Consider the following 18,216-nt stretch of genomic DNA (forward strand, 5'->3'; position numbering starts at 1 on the left):
TAATATTTCAACAGTATGTCTGTACTCAAAAAATGGAAAATAAAAAACTTATTTGCGCGTCTAAAACGTCAATTACAGTAAGGTCAGCTGTCGTGACGTCATCCAGTGACCAGTGTCCTTCTCCTTGCTTGCAGCTCTGTTGCAGCACTGGTTTCATTCACATATTCCTCATAAAATGGCTACATTAATCAGGAGGATTATCAGCACAGCTAAAGCTCCTGCTGCTATCGGGCCGTACAGGTGAGCAGAGCTTAAAAGAAGAGCAAGTTACAGCTGGCACACAGCTGGCACACAGCTGGCAAAATAACATGCATACACCATATTATGTTAACAGAGTTGGTGAGATGTTAAGAGTTATGTGGCTATTGATATTTTCCTCACTATAATCATGCAGGCTGTGTTTAAGTGCACACTGTGTGGTCTAGTAGTGGTTGGAGGTAGGCTATAGGGCAGGAGTCACAGTGAGATGTGCTCAGAGGGCCAAAGTACAAGTTTTTTTGGATTGCACTTTAAACTTTGAAAACCATTGAAAGGCTTAACTATTAAGATCAACAGCAAACTTTGTTAAAAGTTGTATCAATGGAGTTCTCCTTATCAAGTTTAGTATGACTTTGCATTCAGATGTTTGGTTAAATTGTTTCTAAACTACACTTGCAGTTGTGAAACTACATGAACCCTGCAGAGGAGTTGATTAGAGAGAAATGCAAGTGGAGGTGTAGTCAAATTGTGATACAATTAAATAAAGTTGTTTTTTTTAAATCCAAATTTCTGCATTGTCAGTAACTTTGGAAATTAATAAAATGTCTGTTTACTGTCTGTCTGCTCTCCTATGAAAAGCACTAGAAAGGACCAGAATATTTCACACTTTCTGAAGAGCCTTTAATCCCATTTAGATGATTCTTTCTTCCTGTTTGTGTCCCTCAGCCAAGCAGTGGTGGTAGATCGGACCGTGTACGTCTCAGGACAGCTGGGGATGGATCCTGCCAGTGGACAGTTGGTGGAAGGGGGTGTCCAGGCTCAAACCAGACAGGTGACCCACCATAAAACACCCTCCCATCATTCATTCATTCATTCATTCATTCATTAACCAGGTGCACTGCAGAATGGGAAACTATCTAAGATATTATTTAAGTTGTTGACTGTAATGATGAGTTTGATGTGGTTTCTCGACTTTATTCTGTTCACGAAGTTAATCTCTCTTAGGTTTCTCATTTTCTATTCATCAAGAGGCTGCTACAGTGTGAATAAATGTATAATTAGAATTTATTATTGAGAGTAAATTAATCTTTTCTCTTGGAGTAGGGATGCACCGATCTGACTTTTTCAGTCCCGATACCGATAGCGATACCTGGGCTTTGGGTATTGGCCGATACCGAGTACCGATCCGATATCGGTGTTTAATTAATAAGCTGTGTGCCTCACTGTGTGGAAGTGACCGGGATCATTCTGTTATGTGTAAGGAAACGTCAGGTTTGACTTAAACATTGCATTTACTAAGTTTGTAAAACTAAATCTTATGAATAAATACATAGATATAGATTTACTGAATTTTTATTTATTATTAAAATAATAAATCGTACACCAGCAACTTGGTAAAAAAACTTCAAAATTAAGTGTTATTTTTTTAATGTAGCAACAAATTGGTCAACGCATAAACAGGAATTAAAATGACTGTATATAATATATATAGTATATAAACACAGAATTGAATTGAATAGATCGGCCCCATAAGAGTGAGTATCAGTCCGACATCCGATCCGGTATCGGTGCATCCCTATCCAGGAGCTTCCTCTCGTCTCATTTCAATCTCTTTTTCTATCAGCTTTGTCTCACAGAAGAGCAAATCAAAATACACGACTAAAGAACAGAGCACCTACTGTACATTTGGAAATTATGTTTCCACAGGCTCTTGTGAATATGGGCGAAATCCTTAAAGCAGCTGGGTGTGGTTATGAGAACGGTGAGAAAAACTCTGCTGTCTGAAAACTTTTGCATTTTAATTGGAAAGAGGAGAATTCTCTTAAACATTTTGTCATTGTTTCCTGCAGTTGTGAAAACCACAGTGCTCTTAGCTGACATGAAGGACTTTACCAATGTCAACGATGTTTACAAGCAGTGTAAGTATCACTGATTCGCTTATCAATTTTTTATTTGCAATTTTTCATTGCTGCCGAGCCATGGTTAAAGCTGCAGTGGGTAGAAATGGAGCAAATATGATTTAAAAAAATATATTTTTATGAAATGGTCACTATATCCTGACAGTAGTTCATGAGACAGGTAATCTGAAAAAAAGTCACGTGCCTCTGTCCTCCGGTGCTCCTAATGGCATCTGCAAGATTTCACAGCCAATAGGAACGCTCAATAGGAACGCTCTCTCTCTGAAATGACCTGTGATTGGCCAAAGTCTCCCATCACGGGCTAGATTTTCTAAAGCCTGAAAACAGAGCCATGACGAGGTGCAGAAGTCTAGTTTTCTCTCAGAACACTTGAATTACAATAAAGCTGAAAGGTTATTGTGGATTTTTTGCCCAATAATGCCAAAAATATTCTGCCTACTGAAGCTTTTACTCTTCTTGTGACTACTCAGGCAAAAGTTCATCACTTGCATCTTGTAATACAGACTTTGCCACTGGGTGTCAGCACAATCCAGGAAACCTGCATTAAATAACCCGGCGTACACACGTGTTACTTTTACTTGGTTGGCTGCATACTGGTCTCATTCTTACCCAGAGTTCACACGATTAACTGAGTGCTCATCTATGGTTATATACTTTTAAAATAAAACATACAATCAAACAACCTAACCACTACATCTGTCTGGCCGCATCCTTGAGATGATTGTTATCCTTCATATTGCCTCTTCCTATTGTAAATATGCCAAGAAAGTACACTCAGAGGTATGAAATAAGCCGACTTTTTGTCACCACACCGGTACGGGGAGTGCTGACGTGTGCTGAGTCAGTAATAAGCGGAGTGAAACCTGATCTGCTGCTGCCCGTGGTGTAAATGTCAGACAACATGCCACATTTGATGCTCAGCACACTGCCAAAAAAAATCCTTTAACTCTAATTACAAAGCATGCAGGGGAACCCAGAAATATTCATTATGGAGAGTATGACTTTCATCTACAGGCATCATATTCATTTCAGTGTCATTTGAAGTAGTTTAAACAAAAGGAAAGGTTTGGATTTGATTTTGATTTTCCTTTATCCGTGTCCCAGTTCCAACTGTACCATATAATCTTAAAGTATACAGGTATATTATATAAGAAAATGATATCTGTGTGTCAGTAAAACACACTTTGGAAAGCTTTTGCCAATTCACAAAAGAAAGCTAAATGTGTTCCCAAAGATTCAATATTTTGACTTTCCATGTCACCCACGTTGTTAGTGTAGCCTCAAAACACATCATTTGCTGTGTACAAGAGGATGTTTCTTAATTAAATACCTACCTGACACTCAGTGGAACATCAAGTACAAAAGCTCTCATAAACAGGATGTAGGTTCAGTAACAAAAGAGCTTTTCACTGACGCGTCTTAGCAGGAAAAAGCACTAGTGTAAATAATAACACTAATGATTGCTTGTGCAGACTGACTGGGCCAGTGGAGCGGAGCCCCTAATTAATGTTATTAGTTACACCTGAGCTTTTATTGCTGTGACAGATGAAGTGTCTTCAGTGAGGAGCATTTCATATTAACATGTTGCTTATTATAACTTCAAATCAGAGGTGTGTCAGGTTTTTAATAAAAATTAATTTATTTATTCATATGATATGGACAGAGCACGTTAATGAACATCAGTATAAAATACAGGATGTAAACATGCAGGAGTTAGCAGGAAAGTTAATTTTCATCCTTAGTTGTGCCTCATGTTAAAGCACATCCTTCTCAGAAATCACAAGTTACACTATTATCTATATATCCCATTGTACTCCGGGGTTTTTTGCCATGTGTCTATTCCATTTAATATGTGTGTGTTGGTAACTTAATGCCATTAAATGTGCTGCTCTCCAGTTTTCAGCACTAACTACCCAGCCAGAGCTGCCTACCAGGTTGCTGCTCTCCCCAGAGTAAGTATCTGATGAACACTTATGCTGGTTTTCATTGTTCTGCAGTAGAATGAACCCAAACTGGAAACTCTCTGGCTGTATTCAAAACCGTATACTATACTAGTAGTATGTACTGATTTGACCAAAATGTAGCATGTAGTATGCAGTATGCGAACAAAAGCAAAATCTACAGTATGCCAAAAGTACCCGGATGTCTTACTGATTTGGAAAAAAAATCTCCAGTATGCATCGGATCAGTCTACCTCGCCTACTGTATCCCACAATGCAAAGCACTGGAACAGTACAGACTATGGTTGCAACAACAACAGCAGTCACAGTTGGTTTTTTTTTAACATTTTTTCGTAGCTATTTCATCACTTAATTCACTTCTGAAATTTTTGAGGTGAGAAATCAATTGTGTAGATTTTGAATGTTTACAGTTTTACAATATTAGATGGCAAATTGAACATTTGCTCTACAAGTTTTGTTTTTTTATTCAGTGCTTTATGAGTCGGTTTAAAGGCTAAAGCCTGGCCTAGCATACTGCAAAATACATCGCTTTAACCGTTGCATACTACTCAGGAATGCAGTATGAAGTATGTACTGTATACTACTGTATACTGCATTTGTCAGTAGCATGTAGTAGGCAGTTTCAAATACAGCCCCTGTCTTTATTTTTCCTCTAGGATGGACTGGTTGAGATTGAAGCCGTTGCTGTATTGGGCCCTCTGACCGATGCTTCATAACAAGTACATCTAACAAAAGTAAAAACTGGAAAAGCCACGATCACTGAACATTATACAGTATGTGCCTTGTTTTGTAGAGTAGTCAAGAATCGATAAAACAAAATTCCCGTAATCATTTCTATTATAGATGTATCATATTTTGTAGAGCATTTAACGCTGCCATAAATAAACATTGTCATGTGTCACCTCGCAGACTAACAGCAGTCAGGATCAGTACACTTTCTCCTCTTTCATTAACATTGATGAGACATCACCGCATTTTAAATCCCCTCTGCTCACGTTTCACTTACAATAGCTGTAAAGTACCTAAGCTTGTTTGGCCCTATTGAATTACACTACCAGCCATGTTGTCACCGGCCGTACCCGTGGCAGTGAGTCCTCTCTCATTGTGCCAGAGGATGGATGATCAAATGTTACTCAATAATAAATGTTTTTAATCTGTTTAAATGGTGATTTGTCTCCTTGATGTCAGCAGAACTATATGTGGATGATCACTTTGTGAAGTGTGTTTCGTGTCCTCGGTGATTGGTTCTTTTATATTGGATATGTGTTGATGCCCCCAGGGTTGTATAGTATTTATATACAAGAGGACAGTATGGGTTATGCTGCCCTAGATAATGGTCAAAATAGATTATAGATTACAGCAGTCCTGCTATAACCAGTGCTCTAAGGATTTTTGGCTTATATACCAATGTTATAGTCAAGACCACCTAAACCGAGACCGAGTCATGACCAAGACCAGAGTGTATCGAGACCGAGACCTTGAGGGGTTGAGACTGAGTCAAAGCAAGACCAAGGCAGGGCGAGTCCGAGTCAAGACCAAGACGAGAGTGTATAGAGACCGAGACAAGACCGAGACTTTGAGGGGTTGAGATTGAGTCAAAACCAAGACCAAGGCAGGATGAGACCGAGTCAAGACCAGTCCCAGTCCCAGTCTTGCTGTGTGTTTTCAGGCATCCACATTTTATTACGGAAGATTTGGCTGACATCTTCTTTCAGACAGCCACAGCTTCCTCTCCTGTCTCCCGCTTTCACTTTCTTGGAGTGAGTGTGAAGGTGGGACTCGGAGGGGTGACGGCCGTTAACAGTAACAAAAATATCAAGTTAGAAATGAGTCAAGTTATTGGTTGCATTTGAAGCAGGAAGTTTTACATCTAATCACAGTAATGATGTTAACAAATAAATCTGACAATTTAGTGATCCTTGCAGTCCTCTTTTTCCGAGTCTGAGCAGAAATGCGGTCAATTCCGAGAAGAGACCGAGGCCTTCAAAAAGGTGGTCTTGAAACCGATCTCGAGTACTACAACAATGTTATATACTATGATTACAGAGTTCATCAAAAATATTGTTTAATTCATTTGACTTAAAATTAAACTCCGCCGTAAAATCCTTTGTATCACTGGGACAGGTCAACACATGTCTTGGAAGGCTGGGCAGCACCTGCATGGTTTTATTCAATCCAAACAACACATCAGCTCATTCAAATTATTCAGTTCATCCTGTCTAGTTTAAAGCAATTGGTCAAGTCTTCAGTGTATTCAAATTGCCTAAATATAACGAACAGTTGCATCATCTCAAACACGGTAAATGAGAAGCTGATGCAGCCAAACTCATTTTAAATGATGTGTGGTCGAGCCTAGGCATGTTTTGTGCACATAATATCACTACTAATTTGAATCGACTACTTTCCCAGTTTCTATGAGGCTGATAGGACTGTGCACAGCAAAAAAAAAAGTCATAGTGTCGTGGAAAGATGTTCATATCTCGCTTTAAAAAGTTGTGACTATATGATGAAAAGAACTCTTTTAAAGATCAGTCCTGTACCTTTAGGTAATGTAAGTGGCCTACTGTCACTCAGCTCTCTGTAATGTATGCATGTTTGTTTTTTAAATATGAAACATGTATGCAGTCCCATTTCATTAAAAAAAAAAGCACATGTATTAGTGAGTAAACCTTTATTCTGTACACTAAGTTAGAAGAATCATAGACAAAGCTCAGAAAGGGAATATATTACAGAGAAAGAAACAGATGGAAAAATATCATATATCAGACATCAAAACAAATTGTTCCCACAACATCCATCACATTTTACACAATTTTCTAAGTACTTTACACTTTTTTTTTTTTTTTTTATAAACACAGCATTAATATCTAATGATGATTTAAAAATCATGTCAACTAGATGATGTAGTACGGAAGCCGAGAACGGTCGTGATTGCAATTATTATTATTTTTAATGCCGTTATCTTCCGATCGGCAGTATTTTGTTAACTCAAGAAAACAAGCTTTGTTATCTCGAGATAACAATAAAACAAAAGGTTGTTTCCTCGTATTACTTATGTTCATCAGTGAACAGGAGTGCCATGCCAGCATTCATAGATGGCGTCTGATTTAAGGTGAAAATGTCCGATCAAGGAGTCCCCACTACTGATCAATGCATCAGACTGTATTTCAATCAACGTCTAACACAGGCAGAAACTGCTTTGTGTCTTTCTGATGGTGTATTTCTTGTCAGAGATACCATTCAGATCAGTCCTTGTCATTTGAGACCAGCCCGGCTTCAAATAAATAAATAAGTCGAGGCATAGTGCCTTTATATTATTATACTGTTCAGTTATGAATCCTCCCCGACATTCTGATCTTTGAAGGCTGAAATCAGGTGTGATCAAATGAACCAGACACTCAAATTTAGAAATCGGTACTTTTGTTTTCTCGAGCATCGATATAAATTAACCCCGTTATCACGAGAAAAAGATCTTTGTAATCTCCATATAACTGAATAATTACCTCGAGGCAACGGCATTAAAAGAAACTATTGCAAGCACGGCCGGTATCAGCTTCCGTAGGTGTGATCAAACGAACCAGACACTCATTTTGCAGTTCTCCATTTTCCAATTATCCCGTGATCTCTTTTAATTATCTCATTATCTTGAGAAATCTGCCTTTTGTTTTCTAATTTATCCCACGAGAAAACAAGCTTTGTTGTCTTGAGATAACAAAATAATTAACTCGTGATCTCAACATAATAGCATTAAAAAAAATAATTGCGCGGACATTCTCGGCTTCTGTAGATCTTACTGTGCTACACGTGTATGTAAAGCACTCAAACCAAAACCACTGTGCATATGACATCAGCAGCGCCAGACCTTATGAGGCCTTTTAAATTTATAGTTGGAAACGCCTTTTTTTAATGAACATTTGCCAGCTACAGTGCAGCTGCACAAAATAGCTTCATGGAACAGCAAGATGACATATCGGTACTTGGATCATCTGCATCCTCAACCTGGCAATGGTTCATTACATCATTACAAAAAGATTTTTTTCTGTCTTACGCAAAAAACAAACATTTTATTCAGAATTTTTTCTTTGAAATCAATAAAGTGATATAGAAAAAAAATGAAGGAAACATGGATTTGCCCTACAGTAGTGCTTATCAGTATTACACTGTACACTCTGTCACTCAACATTTAGTACGGTCATTCCTGTTAATTCAATTAAATAACGTATAAACACCAAACAAAAATGTGGATTTATGGCAGAGTTTAGACTTCACAAAACCTAAAAAAAAAATCTGTGAAAATGTGATCCTTTAAAATCTGTTTTATAGAGGTGATAGAAAAATTAAGTTGGCAGCGTAAACCTAGCCAGCGTGTTGTTCATCCACCCAGTTTCTGTCACCTCAGACTCCTTGCATAATGTTATTCACAGTTGGCTTATATTCCTCAGAAGCAGCTATTTTAAATAATCAAGGATTTACTTAGCAAGTGTCCTTCCCCTAATTCATCACAAGAGTTCACAGATTTCATAGAATATTGCACCCTCTTGTCTCCTGTCCTAAAAGTGTTTTTGTAGCATTTTCTTTGCACAGGCCTGCGTGTAGAGTATATGAGGCTCCAGGCACTTATGGTCTCAGTAGAAAAAAATTCTAAAGGTTTATATTTACAAATGTAGGGGAAGATCTTGATAGTTCCTGTATGACATGTTATTAAGGCACCATGTATATAATGTATCTGGTGTACAGTTTGGTGAGCACTGATGACAATACTGAAACTGTAGCGTTTATTGCTTTGTCTTGCTTTTCTTCCAGTTTCCGTACAATGGTAGCTTTGGGGGTTTATTTTGGTGCATCTCCTCTCTCTGAAAAAAGATAAAGAATAGAGTGAGACAATCCTAAAACATGTGACATACACTATTCATATTCAGTGTTTTAATTACAGAGTTAGGGAACATCATATAAAAAAATTTCATGTCAAAGACCCCTAAATTGATACACATGAGGTCAGGAATTAGCTTCAGGAAACTCCATCTGAACTCATTAACGCAACTTGGCTCAGTTTTAAAACTAGAGTGAAGATGTCATATGAAACTAGAAATACCAACCATGTCATACTAGCTTGTCTTGAAGGAGGCTAAATAACGCTCCAAACTTACACTACATTTTGGTGAGGAAAAACTGGCATGGCCATTTTCAAAGGGGTCCCTTGACCTCTGACCTCAAGATATGTGAATGAAAATGGGTTCTATGGGTACCCACGAGTCTCCTCTTTACAGTCATGCCCACTTTATGATAATCACATGCAGTTTTAGGGCAAGTCATAGTCAAGTTAGCACACTGACAGCTGTTGTTGCCTGTTGGGCTGCAGTTTGCCATGTTATGATTTGAGCATCATTTTTATGCCAAATGCAGTACCTGTGAGGGTTTCTGGACAATATTTGTTATTATTTTGTGTTGTTAATTAATTTATATTAATAAATATATATTTACATTTGCATAAAGCAGCAATTTTGCCCACTCCCATGTTGATAAGAGTATTAAATGCTTGACAAATCTCCCTTTAAGGTACATTTTGAACAGATGAAAAATGGAGGAAGTGAAACCTATGATCAGAATAGTCACTCTTACTCACAATGGGCTCACTTCCATAGTGAATTAAATAGTGAAAATAAACTATTCCCTATTTTTCTGGGGACCTCTGGAACTCCCTCAAGGACTCCTGGTTGAGAGCCACTGATATAAACAATATTCAACTCATTTTTTGTATCAAAATTCACTCCTCTACTCCATTTCACTCGTTTTCTGTACATTCATAGGCGTAAATACTGTATACTGAGTTGATCCTGTAGTATTTGTATTGGCGGTTTAGGTGTGGTTTGTGATTCTGTGCTTACCGACTCAATCCTCCTTTTTGGCTTTCACGCTCTCTGTACCCTGAGAGGCCTCAGTCGCTGACACCACTGCAGACAAACACATTGAGAGGAAAATCAATACAGGATACATTACAAACCACAGTGTTGTCTTTCGTGCTGAGGGAACTTTGAGCTTGTTAAGGTGCAGTGTGTAGGATTTGGCAGCAGGATTTGGCGGGGAAGTTGCAGATTGCAACCAACTGAAACTTCTCCCAAGCCTGTAGGAGAGCTACGGTGGCCGAAGCAAAAACATGATAACGGGAACGTCCCCATCTAGAGCCAGTGTTTGGTTTGTTGGGCTACTGTAGAAATGTAGATATAAACGGCTCATTCTAAGGTAACGAAAACACAATGACTCTTAGTTTCAGGTGATTATACATCAAAGAAAACATACTTATTAATATTATATTAAATGCTTACACTGATTATGACTTTACCATCACCAAACTAAGGGATGTAACTACTGTAAAAACACACCACAGAGGAGAAATGAAGAGCAAACATTCCTTCTTAGCCACATCTGGTTCTGCTGAACTGGTTTACTAGTGATTTACCTGGCTTCTGACTTGAGCACACACACACCCACTATACTATATAGTCTGGCATGCACATAGCATAGCCTCCAGAGAGAAAGTCTCATAAACGTTATGCAATATGTCTTTAACACCAGACCAGTATTCTACACGTGCTGCCTGGAGGGGCGTCTCTTCCCTAAAAAAGTACAGCGTGTTCTCTGAGAGTCCAGAGTGGGGTGCAGGAAGTAGTGAAAACCACGAGCTCCGCTCTCGAGGTAATGTCCATTTAATGAGTTAATATGCAGGACACGCACTTGACAACTGGCACACTGATTGTGAATTGTGTCGGTAGTCATTACTGTCCCAATAAAGTCAGTGATTTTAACGAGAGTACTTCAGATTCTCAAGGTGGTCCAAAGTGGTCAGGGGTCCGTGGCACTCTGTAAGGGTTTTTTTTGCTATAAATTACATAATTGTGTTGCATCATTAAAAACATGCATATCTACAGATGTTGACCATTTGAGTCAATAAGACAATTATATTATGTCCATGACTCCACCACCCACGTTAGCTTTAGGCCAAAAGAAAGTCAGCTTCAGATTAGGACTATGCCAGTCTTGCTAGTGTTCATTTTCTTAAAGATCAATTACTTGAAAATGTAGGCTATAAATGATGTCAAGTTGGGTCCAAATTAAATTTGAATAAAATCACCCACTGTTTAAAAGGTGTATAAGAACAATTAACATTGCAAATTTCCCCGCTGTGGGGCTCATAAAGGATGATCTCATCTTATCTTCGATTAACATAATTGAAATTGAAATGTGTTTCTGTTTATCACTATGAAACTGGTCTGAAGTATCTAGGTTGAAAAGTTTACAAATAGTTCCAATGGCATCTAAGAGTACAAATGGTAGTAAGTTACAATCTGTATCTGTGTTACGATTATGAGGGGTCCTTGGAAAATATTCTTCCCTGGCCCCAAAAGTTTGAGAACCCCTGCTGTAAATGAAATTGAACAGATGTAATAATGTAAACGAGGATCTGAGTAGTAATCACAAACACATGATGACTGATGAAATCCTCTTTAAAATGAGATCATTTCTGAATGACGACTGGAATGCAGTTAGGCTTGTAGAGCTTTTTTACATTGTCTTATGCAATGCGAAGCAGCGGGGCATGATTATTCTGTGGTCACTTCACAATAGAGCACAAAGAGCGAGAGTTGCGTGACTGGATCCGCCGCGCTGACAACATGCTCCTGTTATAATTGACACACTCAAGAAAGACGAGCCTTCTCCGAGAGTGTGTGGCTGCTTTCTGTTTCTCACACTGCGTCATCTGTTCAGCCAACAATATCCTGTTCATCCTGTCAGCTCCAACCAATCACAGGATGACAGACAGTAACCTATGTGGAGGATTGTTTATTACGAGAACAGCTGAATGGTTCACAGAGTTTGGAGTTGACAACCGTGTGTGTGTTGGATACCCGCTTAGTTACCAATGGCAGCACCTTCGAGGGGGATATGTTGTAAAACTGTCCTTGAAGATAATCTTACTTTTATGTGTAACAAGACTGGTGAAGGACCATTAATCGTTTACCTGGATGTAAACAAAATCCTATATATGTGCACATTACTGAGTTTTTCTGCTTGTTTGCACATGCTTAGTGCCTCGTGCATGTTTGCATAGATTGCCCAGTTATTTCAGCCAGTGGCAACACTGCACTGTTGGACCTCCACCCAAAAACTCAGCCCTCCGGTCTGTCAGTACTGGTTGATCATGCCTTATCGAGCAGGTTAAAACATGGTTTGACGCCTTTAAGTTCAATTTAGCATGACAGGTTTTGTCGGGAAAACAGTTCTGTCAAGTAAATCACTGAGTCGTAAACTCCCTCAAGACATGCAGAACTCTCCCTAACAACGGCAGCCACCTTTTACTGGAATCCTATTGTCATGCCGCGCCACATTGCAGTGAGTCAAACTGCCACGTGTAGAATACTCAAATGAAAATCTGCTGTAAATAGATTCTATTCACCATTATTGTTTAAAAAGATTACTAAAAAGGGAGGTGAAGGAGTTATTTCTTGATTTGCCTAAGCAAAGAAAACAATGTAAAAATACTGACAAGATAAGATAGAGAGCAATATAGAGGTGTTAGAGTTTCATACCTTCAGGTGAGGGCACAGGGGCCGGTGCTGAGGGTGCTTCAGCTGGGGTGGACACGGCCACAGGAGCCTGTGCTGGGGCCGCAGTTGCTGCTGGGGCTGCTTCTGAAACTGCCGGTATAGATGCTGGAACTTCAGGGGCTGCAGGAGGTGCAGGTGCAGTCTGAGGCTCGACTTGGGCCTCAACAGGGACTGGAGATAATGGGGGCAACTCTGGAATAGTTGCTGCAGCAATCTGTGTATCTATTAGAAGCTGTGCTGCATCTACAGTTGCTGAGGATTCAGCTGGGGCCAAGATTTCACTTGGTGCTGAAGCCTCATCTGGTACTACCGCTTCAACTGGGGCTGCAGCTTCACCAGGTGCTGCGGCCTCCTCTGGGGCTGCAGCAACAGCAGCTGGGGCTACACCTTCAGCTGGGGCTAACCCTTCAGCTGGGGCTACACCTTCAGCTGGGGATGAAGCCTCACTGGGTGCTGGGGCTGCAGCTTCAATGGGTGCTGGGGCTGCAGCCTCACTGGGTGCTGGGGCTGCAGCCTCACTGGGTGCTGGTGCTGCAGCCTCACTGGGTGCTGGGGCTGCAGCCTCACCTGGTTCAGAGGATTCACATGGTGCTGTTGAAGCAGTAACTGGTGCAGCATTGTCAGTTGGAGCCTCTGCCTCCACAGGAGCAGCCACTTCAGCAGGGGCCTCAGATGCTACGGCTGCTGCCTCTTCCACAATCACCAGCGTCTCCGCTGGCTCAGATACAACAGGTTCAACTGCAGGGGTGGCGACTTCAGGAGAGGCCTCCGCTGGCTCAGATACAACAGGTTCAACAGCAGGGGTGGCAACTTCAGGAGAGGCCTCCGCTGGCTCAGATACAACAGGTTCAACAGCAGGGGTGGCGACTACAGGGGAGGCCTCCGCTGGCTCAGATACAACAGGTTCAACAGCAGGGGTGGCGACTTCAGGAGAGGCCTCCGCTGGCTCAGCAGTCACATCCCCAACAACAGCAGGGGCCTCTGCCTGCAAAGCTACAACAGATTCAACAGCAGGGGCCTCCTCCGTAGCCTCAATAAGGGTTTGGACCTCAGGAGCGGCTTCAGACACTATAGTTTCTACAGGGACCGCTTCCACCACAGGAGGTAAGGCCTCCACCGCCTCTACAGCAGCCTCAGGTTCAGTAACGGCTTCAACTGGAGCAGCAGCTTCCGGAGCTGGCTCTGCGTAGGTGACAGGTTCCGGCTCAAGAGCAACCAGGAGGTCCTCCCCAGAGCCCAGATCCTCCTGGGCCTCCAGGGCTACTAACACGGCCTCCGCCTCATCGTCGGCCCCCGGCTGGAGATCGTCCGGTAAGGCAGTCTGCACAGGCAACTGCATCTGGTCCTCGATGGTTTGTGCATCTTCTGCGATGAAACCATTCCTGACTCCTGTCAATACGGGGATGACAAGAGAAGCTTGATTAGGATTTACGTCTGGCAAGCATGCGGCACTTATCAGTCTTCATCAGTCCTTCGTGATGCCCTGTTAATCTATAACAGCATGACAACGCTGAGCAACAAATACCATTTAAAAGATGAATTATTAAAAGATTTAAAACTTGATTGATTGCGCTTGAAACTTCTTGGGGGGTCCTGGAGCTAATCTATGCAATGAATGGTTTTGTTAATAAATTACCACATCTCTCATTTCTCATCAACATCCATAAAATGCATCTACGAGAATCAACCGCTATATTGCAGGCTGTTATGTATGTTCCCGTTTTCTTGAATAAATAAAATTATAATTAATAATTAAATAAATGATGTAATTATATTTATAAACTGGTTTCAAAATGATAATCTGCTAATAATCAAAACAATAACTCAAGATGGAAGGCAGGAGATAAAGGAATGAGACAATAAGGCACACAGACTGTGTGCTGGAGAAAACATCCTTTCATTTCCGTACTTGGAAATGTGATTTATTGAAGCGTGTTTGTCTAAAGCCCAGAGGACACGCAAGTCACTCTCAGGGGGGAAATGAATACACGTGATGGTTGCTGCCTTTGGAGAGACACCCTACCTTGCTTCTCATTCCCAAACCCCTGCTCTTATAACTGTGTGAACAAGCCATCAGCCCTTTGGGTGAAAATGGGAACAATAGTGGGCTTGGATGCCTGAACTCGAATGTCAGGAACTGCAACACACATCTCAGTTACAGGAATCACAACAGCCTAACAGAAGTGTCTTATCACAGTTTCCCTCACAGCCAACTTCTTTACAAAAACACCAGCTGGACTTTGTTCACAAATGAGACAAACCAGAAGGGTTCAGATGGCTGAATGGGTGGATAGTTTGGACGCTGCAGCTTCCTGATTTTATTTGTCTGTCAGAAGTGGTAAAAAGAGCCGAGAGTGATGGGTGGAAGGGAATGCGACGGCCTGGCAAATCGAATGAGCCGGTGGAAGAACACGCGACACGGAAAAGTGTTTATGTGAAGTGGAATATTTCACATTACATTTGAGTGTAGAATTGCACAAAGTGGAGGTGTTTTTCAGACCGCTGTTTTTACAGGCTTTAAATCCTTATAATGGCTTTTGACTTAACGCGGTTTTTCTTTAAATATAATTTCAAACTCAAGCAAACTTCAACTTCAAACATCCAGTTCTTTAAGCGGAGATGCGCCTCACACACCAACTACCACAGAGAATGCAAAGCTGTCGTCTGCACAGCAGGCCAGAACCGGTGTTGTTGAAAAGTCTGTTTGGGTGGAGAGACAGAGACAGCCTCTCCAGGCATGGATGACTCGCGTGTCAACACGATTTGGCAGCCAAAGATGACAGAGATCCCAGTCAAAACAGTGCCATGGCTGGCCAAGGGCACAGAGGGGAGGGAGGGAGGCGGGGGGGGGCCCGGACAGGGGATGGGACCAGTGGTGGCTTGGATGGCATACAGCTGGTCTGTTAGACAGACTGTACACTGTATGATTTAAACCTCCACCCATTCAGCCACATTTAGAGCAGCCTGCCTGGGCAAAGAGCACAATAAGTGGTTCTCTTGTTGGGGTGATGTAAGAGCCTGGAAAGCTTCTCCAGGTGATCATAGCTGGCTGGCTGGAAAGAGACAATGCCCTGACACAAACATCACACAGTGACATAGTGGAAGATGGAACATGGATACAGAGGAACTATGCCAGGTATATTAAGGCTTTGGTCATTCGCTTACTTTCCTCAAAAACTTTAATCTTTTCCTAATTCAAATCAAAGTATTAAAAGGGACTGTATGTAACTTTTTACACGTATATATCGTTTGTTATTGCAAAAGAGGGAACAGATTGTAACCTAACCCCAAAAATTAGACCTTCCGTGTCTATCTGGGTTTCCTCCATCAGCCTGTAGACTGCTTTTCATGTGAAGGACTCGGACCGGTGTCCCAGCGGATGTGACGTCATGCGCGCTCGCGTGTGCCTGCTCTTTTCAGCGCAGCTACAGGGATATCTAACGATGGCTAAAGCTGTGCATACACCGTACGAGTTTAGAAATGTTGTTGTGTACTTCCTACTCCTACTGTTAGAGTAGATCTTTTGCGATGTAAAGCCAAAGCTCACGATTTCTGTTCTCACACTGTACGGTCCGATCATCAGCCAAGACCTGAGTGATCACACTGTACGTGTAAAATAATTTTTTTTTTTTTTAAAACACAGCCGGTTGGCTCGTCCGGGTCGTTCTGGCTGCTGACAGTTGTCAAAAAAGATTTGTTTGAAAGCTCCGATGCAGGTAAAGTTTGTTTGCTAGCAGAGGTCTGTACAGGTCACAATGCTAACAAGGCAGAAACGTGCTGCCTTGATCATCTGTGCCATCCTGTCTGCTGAAACGTCTAAAAGAGGCAGCAGCGTAACGTTATATGGACTCGCAGGTGGCGAAGAAGACTTGGACAGTATGACTTGTCCATTTTGCAAAGAGAACTGGAGATGAGCTAGTTATGTTTTTCTTAAGCTGATTCTTACAGAGAGTCCCTTTAATATGACTTGATCTACCACATGCAAAACTTATCTAACAAGGGCAGTGACTGTCATGTGTATGTGGGGAGATGGAGAGAGAACATACTGTACACATGCAGCTGTGCCAGGCATGACATAGCCATGTACCAGTAGGTTGAGCCCATGAATTGACAATCACGGTCTGTGTCAGGCTTCTTGGTGGGCGTGTGCACAGGCTTCAACTATTATATAGATTCCGTATATGCAAAGCCGAATGAAACCGAGGTGATTACCCACACAGCGCCTACATGTTTAGATGATAAACTCCCATGCAGAGGAATTTCAGAGTAGCCTGAAAGCATTTAGGCATCAATCTCCTAGCCCTTCCCTTCTCTCATTTTCATCTATTGTGTGTGTGAGCTGCAAATTCCTGGAGCGAAATTCAAACACTCCTTATCATTCAGATGATAATTTAAGTTAATCACTTTATAAGAACAAACTTTGGAAGCATGACCGCACACTATCTTTTCGATCAGTTTGATCTTGTAGTTTCTTTTGTGTGTGTGTAAACTATCTCCCAAATCAGACCACTGTACAGAGGCAAAAAACAGGTTGGGTTGCAACTCTAGCCTCAGGCTGCAGATGGACTGCTTAACACTCCCACAGCTGGCTTTCACACAGTGCTGTCCTAAAGCTACCGATGTACCTTCAGCCTACGTGTAAATGCCCAATTAGCTTTGTGGAATGAGGTCCAAGAAATCAAACATGAACACACAAGTCAGCCCTCATTTCATCAATTAAATCATGCAATGCAGTTTTTTTGTTGTTTTTTTGTCGACACACTTTCAATGGACATCAAGCTAGAAATTTCTGATTAAAAATGAATGCCATCCACTTCTGCACTGGTGATAAAGTGGGGTAAACATGAATAATTCCCTCCATAAGGTAGGCTGACTGTAGTGTGCTGTACAGCAGAGGGAACTGAGAAAGCACACGGTGTTCCAGCAGCAGACACACACACACCCCTCAGCTGCACTGGACTGAATGAAAGCAACTTCTTCTGTACATATCTTGGGTAAATATAACCATAGTTCATGTTCACCAGTTTAAAAAAAACACACACAAAGACCCTTTAAAACATTTAAATCCTACATAGGTGATCACTACTTACCCAGTGTGTCTCCATTGCTCTCCTCTGGCTTTGTACCTGGTCTTTTCTCTTGGTCTACAGTCTGTGCACTGGATGAGGAGCACCCCATGTTGGAAAAAAAAGAGTTGAGATTAATAAACAAAAAACCTATTACTATTTAAAGCAAACACAAGTTCCACTGCTCTCTGTTAGCAAAGACAGAGACTGTCTGGCAGTGAAAACATGGACCGCTGTAGCTGTTCAGTTCCTAAGAAGAGTAGCTGGGCACCATTATCTCCCCTAGTCTCTGTGTTTGTGCATGGCCTGCTGCCCTCCAGAATGCAGCTAAGCAGTGCAGCTACTATAGTGCTGAATGCTCCCTGAGTGCCTCATGCTCACAGTCACACTATTCATACAGGAGGGGGAGGCAGACATGTGTGAATGAAGTGAGTGTCCTCCCCTTTATAGGAGTGTCCCCGCTGGAAGA

General features: G+C 41.4%; 2 protein-coding genes across 4 annotated transcripts; one reads left to right on the forward strand and one right to left on the reverse strand.

Moving 5' to 3' along the window:
• The first annotated feature begins 77 nt into the window (after positions 1-77).
• Positions 78-5,241, forward strand: LOC119496907 (2-iminobutanoate/2-iminopropanoate deaminase-like). The gene is made up of 6 exons (XM_037784570.1): positions 78-240; positions 925-1,030; positions 1,906-1,960; positions 2,049-2,117; positions 4,014-4,069; positions 4,735-5,241. The coding sequence occupies exons 1-6, from the start codon at positions 176-178 to the stop codon at positions 4,792-4,794; spliced, it is 411 nt and encodes a 136-aa protein (XP_037640498.1). The 5' UTR covers positions 78-175; the 3' UTR covers positions 4,795-5,241.
• Positions 5,242-8,090: 2,849 nt separating this feature from the next.
• Positions 8,091-18,166, reverse strand: LOC119497360 (skin secretory protein xP2-like). 3 transcript variants are annotated; one of them, XM_037785438.1, is made up of 5 exons: positions 17,772-18,166; positions 13,619-14,070; positions 12,664-13,504; positions 9,964-10,029; positions 8,091-8,931 (listed from the first exon to the last, which is right to left on the reverse strand). In XM_037785438.1, exons 1-4 carry the CDS (start codon positions 17,857-17,859, stop codon positions 9,968-9,970), a joined length of 1,443 nt encoding a protein of 480 aa, XP_037641366.1. In that variant the 5' UTR covers positions 17,860-18,166; the 3' UTR covers positions 8,091-8,931; positions 9,964-9,967. The 3 variants fall into 3 exon arrangements, with proteins under 3 accessions (XP_037641366.1, XP_037641365.1, XP_037641364.1); XM_037785437.1 differs by having other exon boundaries at positions 12,664-13,123; positions 13,172-14,070; XM_037785436.1 differs by having other exon boundaries at positions 12,664-14,070.
• Between the last annotated feature and the right edge of the window lie 50 nt (positions 18,167-18,216).

Source organism: Sebastes umbrosus, chromosome 11, assembly GCF_015220745.1.
Source record: "Sebastes umbrosus isolate fSebUmb1 chromosome 11, fSebUmb1.pri, whole genome shotgun sequence".
Taxonomy (NCBI): domain Eukaryota; kingdom Metazoa; phylum Chordata; class Actinopteri; order Perciformes; family Sebastidae; genus Sebastes; species Sebastes umbrosus.

Coding starts and splice junctions, on each gene's coding strand:
- LOC119496907 (XM_037784570.1), top strand. CDS start 176: ATGGCTACATTAATCAGGAGGATTATCAGCACAGCTAAAGCTCCTGCT. Junction 1,031..1,905: donor TCCAGGCTCAAACCAGACAG/GTGACCCACCAT, acceptor ATGTTTCCACAG/GCTCTTGTGAATATGGGCGA. Junction 4,070..4,734: donor AGGTTGCTGCTCTCCCCAGA/GTAAGTATCTGA, acceptor TTTTTCCTCTAG/GATGGACTGGTTGAGATTGA.
- LOC119497360 (XM_037785436.1), bottom strand. CDS start 17,859: ATGGGGTGCTCCTCATCCAGTGCACAGACTGTAGACCAAGAGAAAAGA. Junction 14,071..17,771: donor GAGCAATGGAGACACACTGG/GTAAGTAGTGAT, acceptor CCGTATTGACAG/GAGTCAGGAATGGTTTCATC. Junction 10,030..12,663: donor CCCTGTGCCCTCACCTGAAG/GTATGAAACTCT, acceptor GTTTGTCTGCAG/TGGTGTCAGCGACTGAGGCC.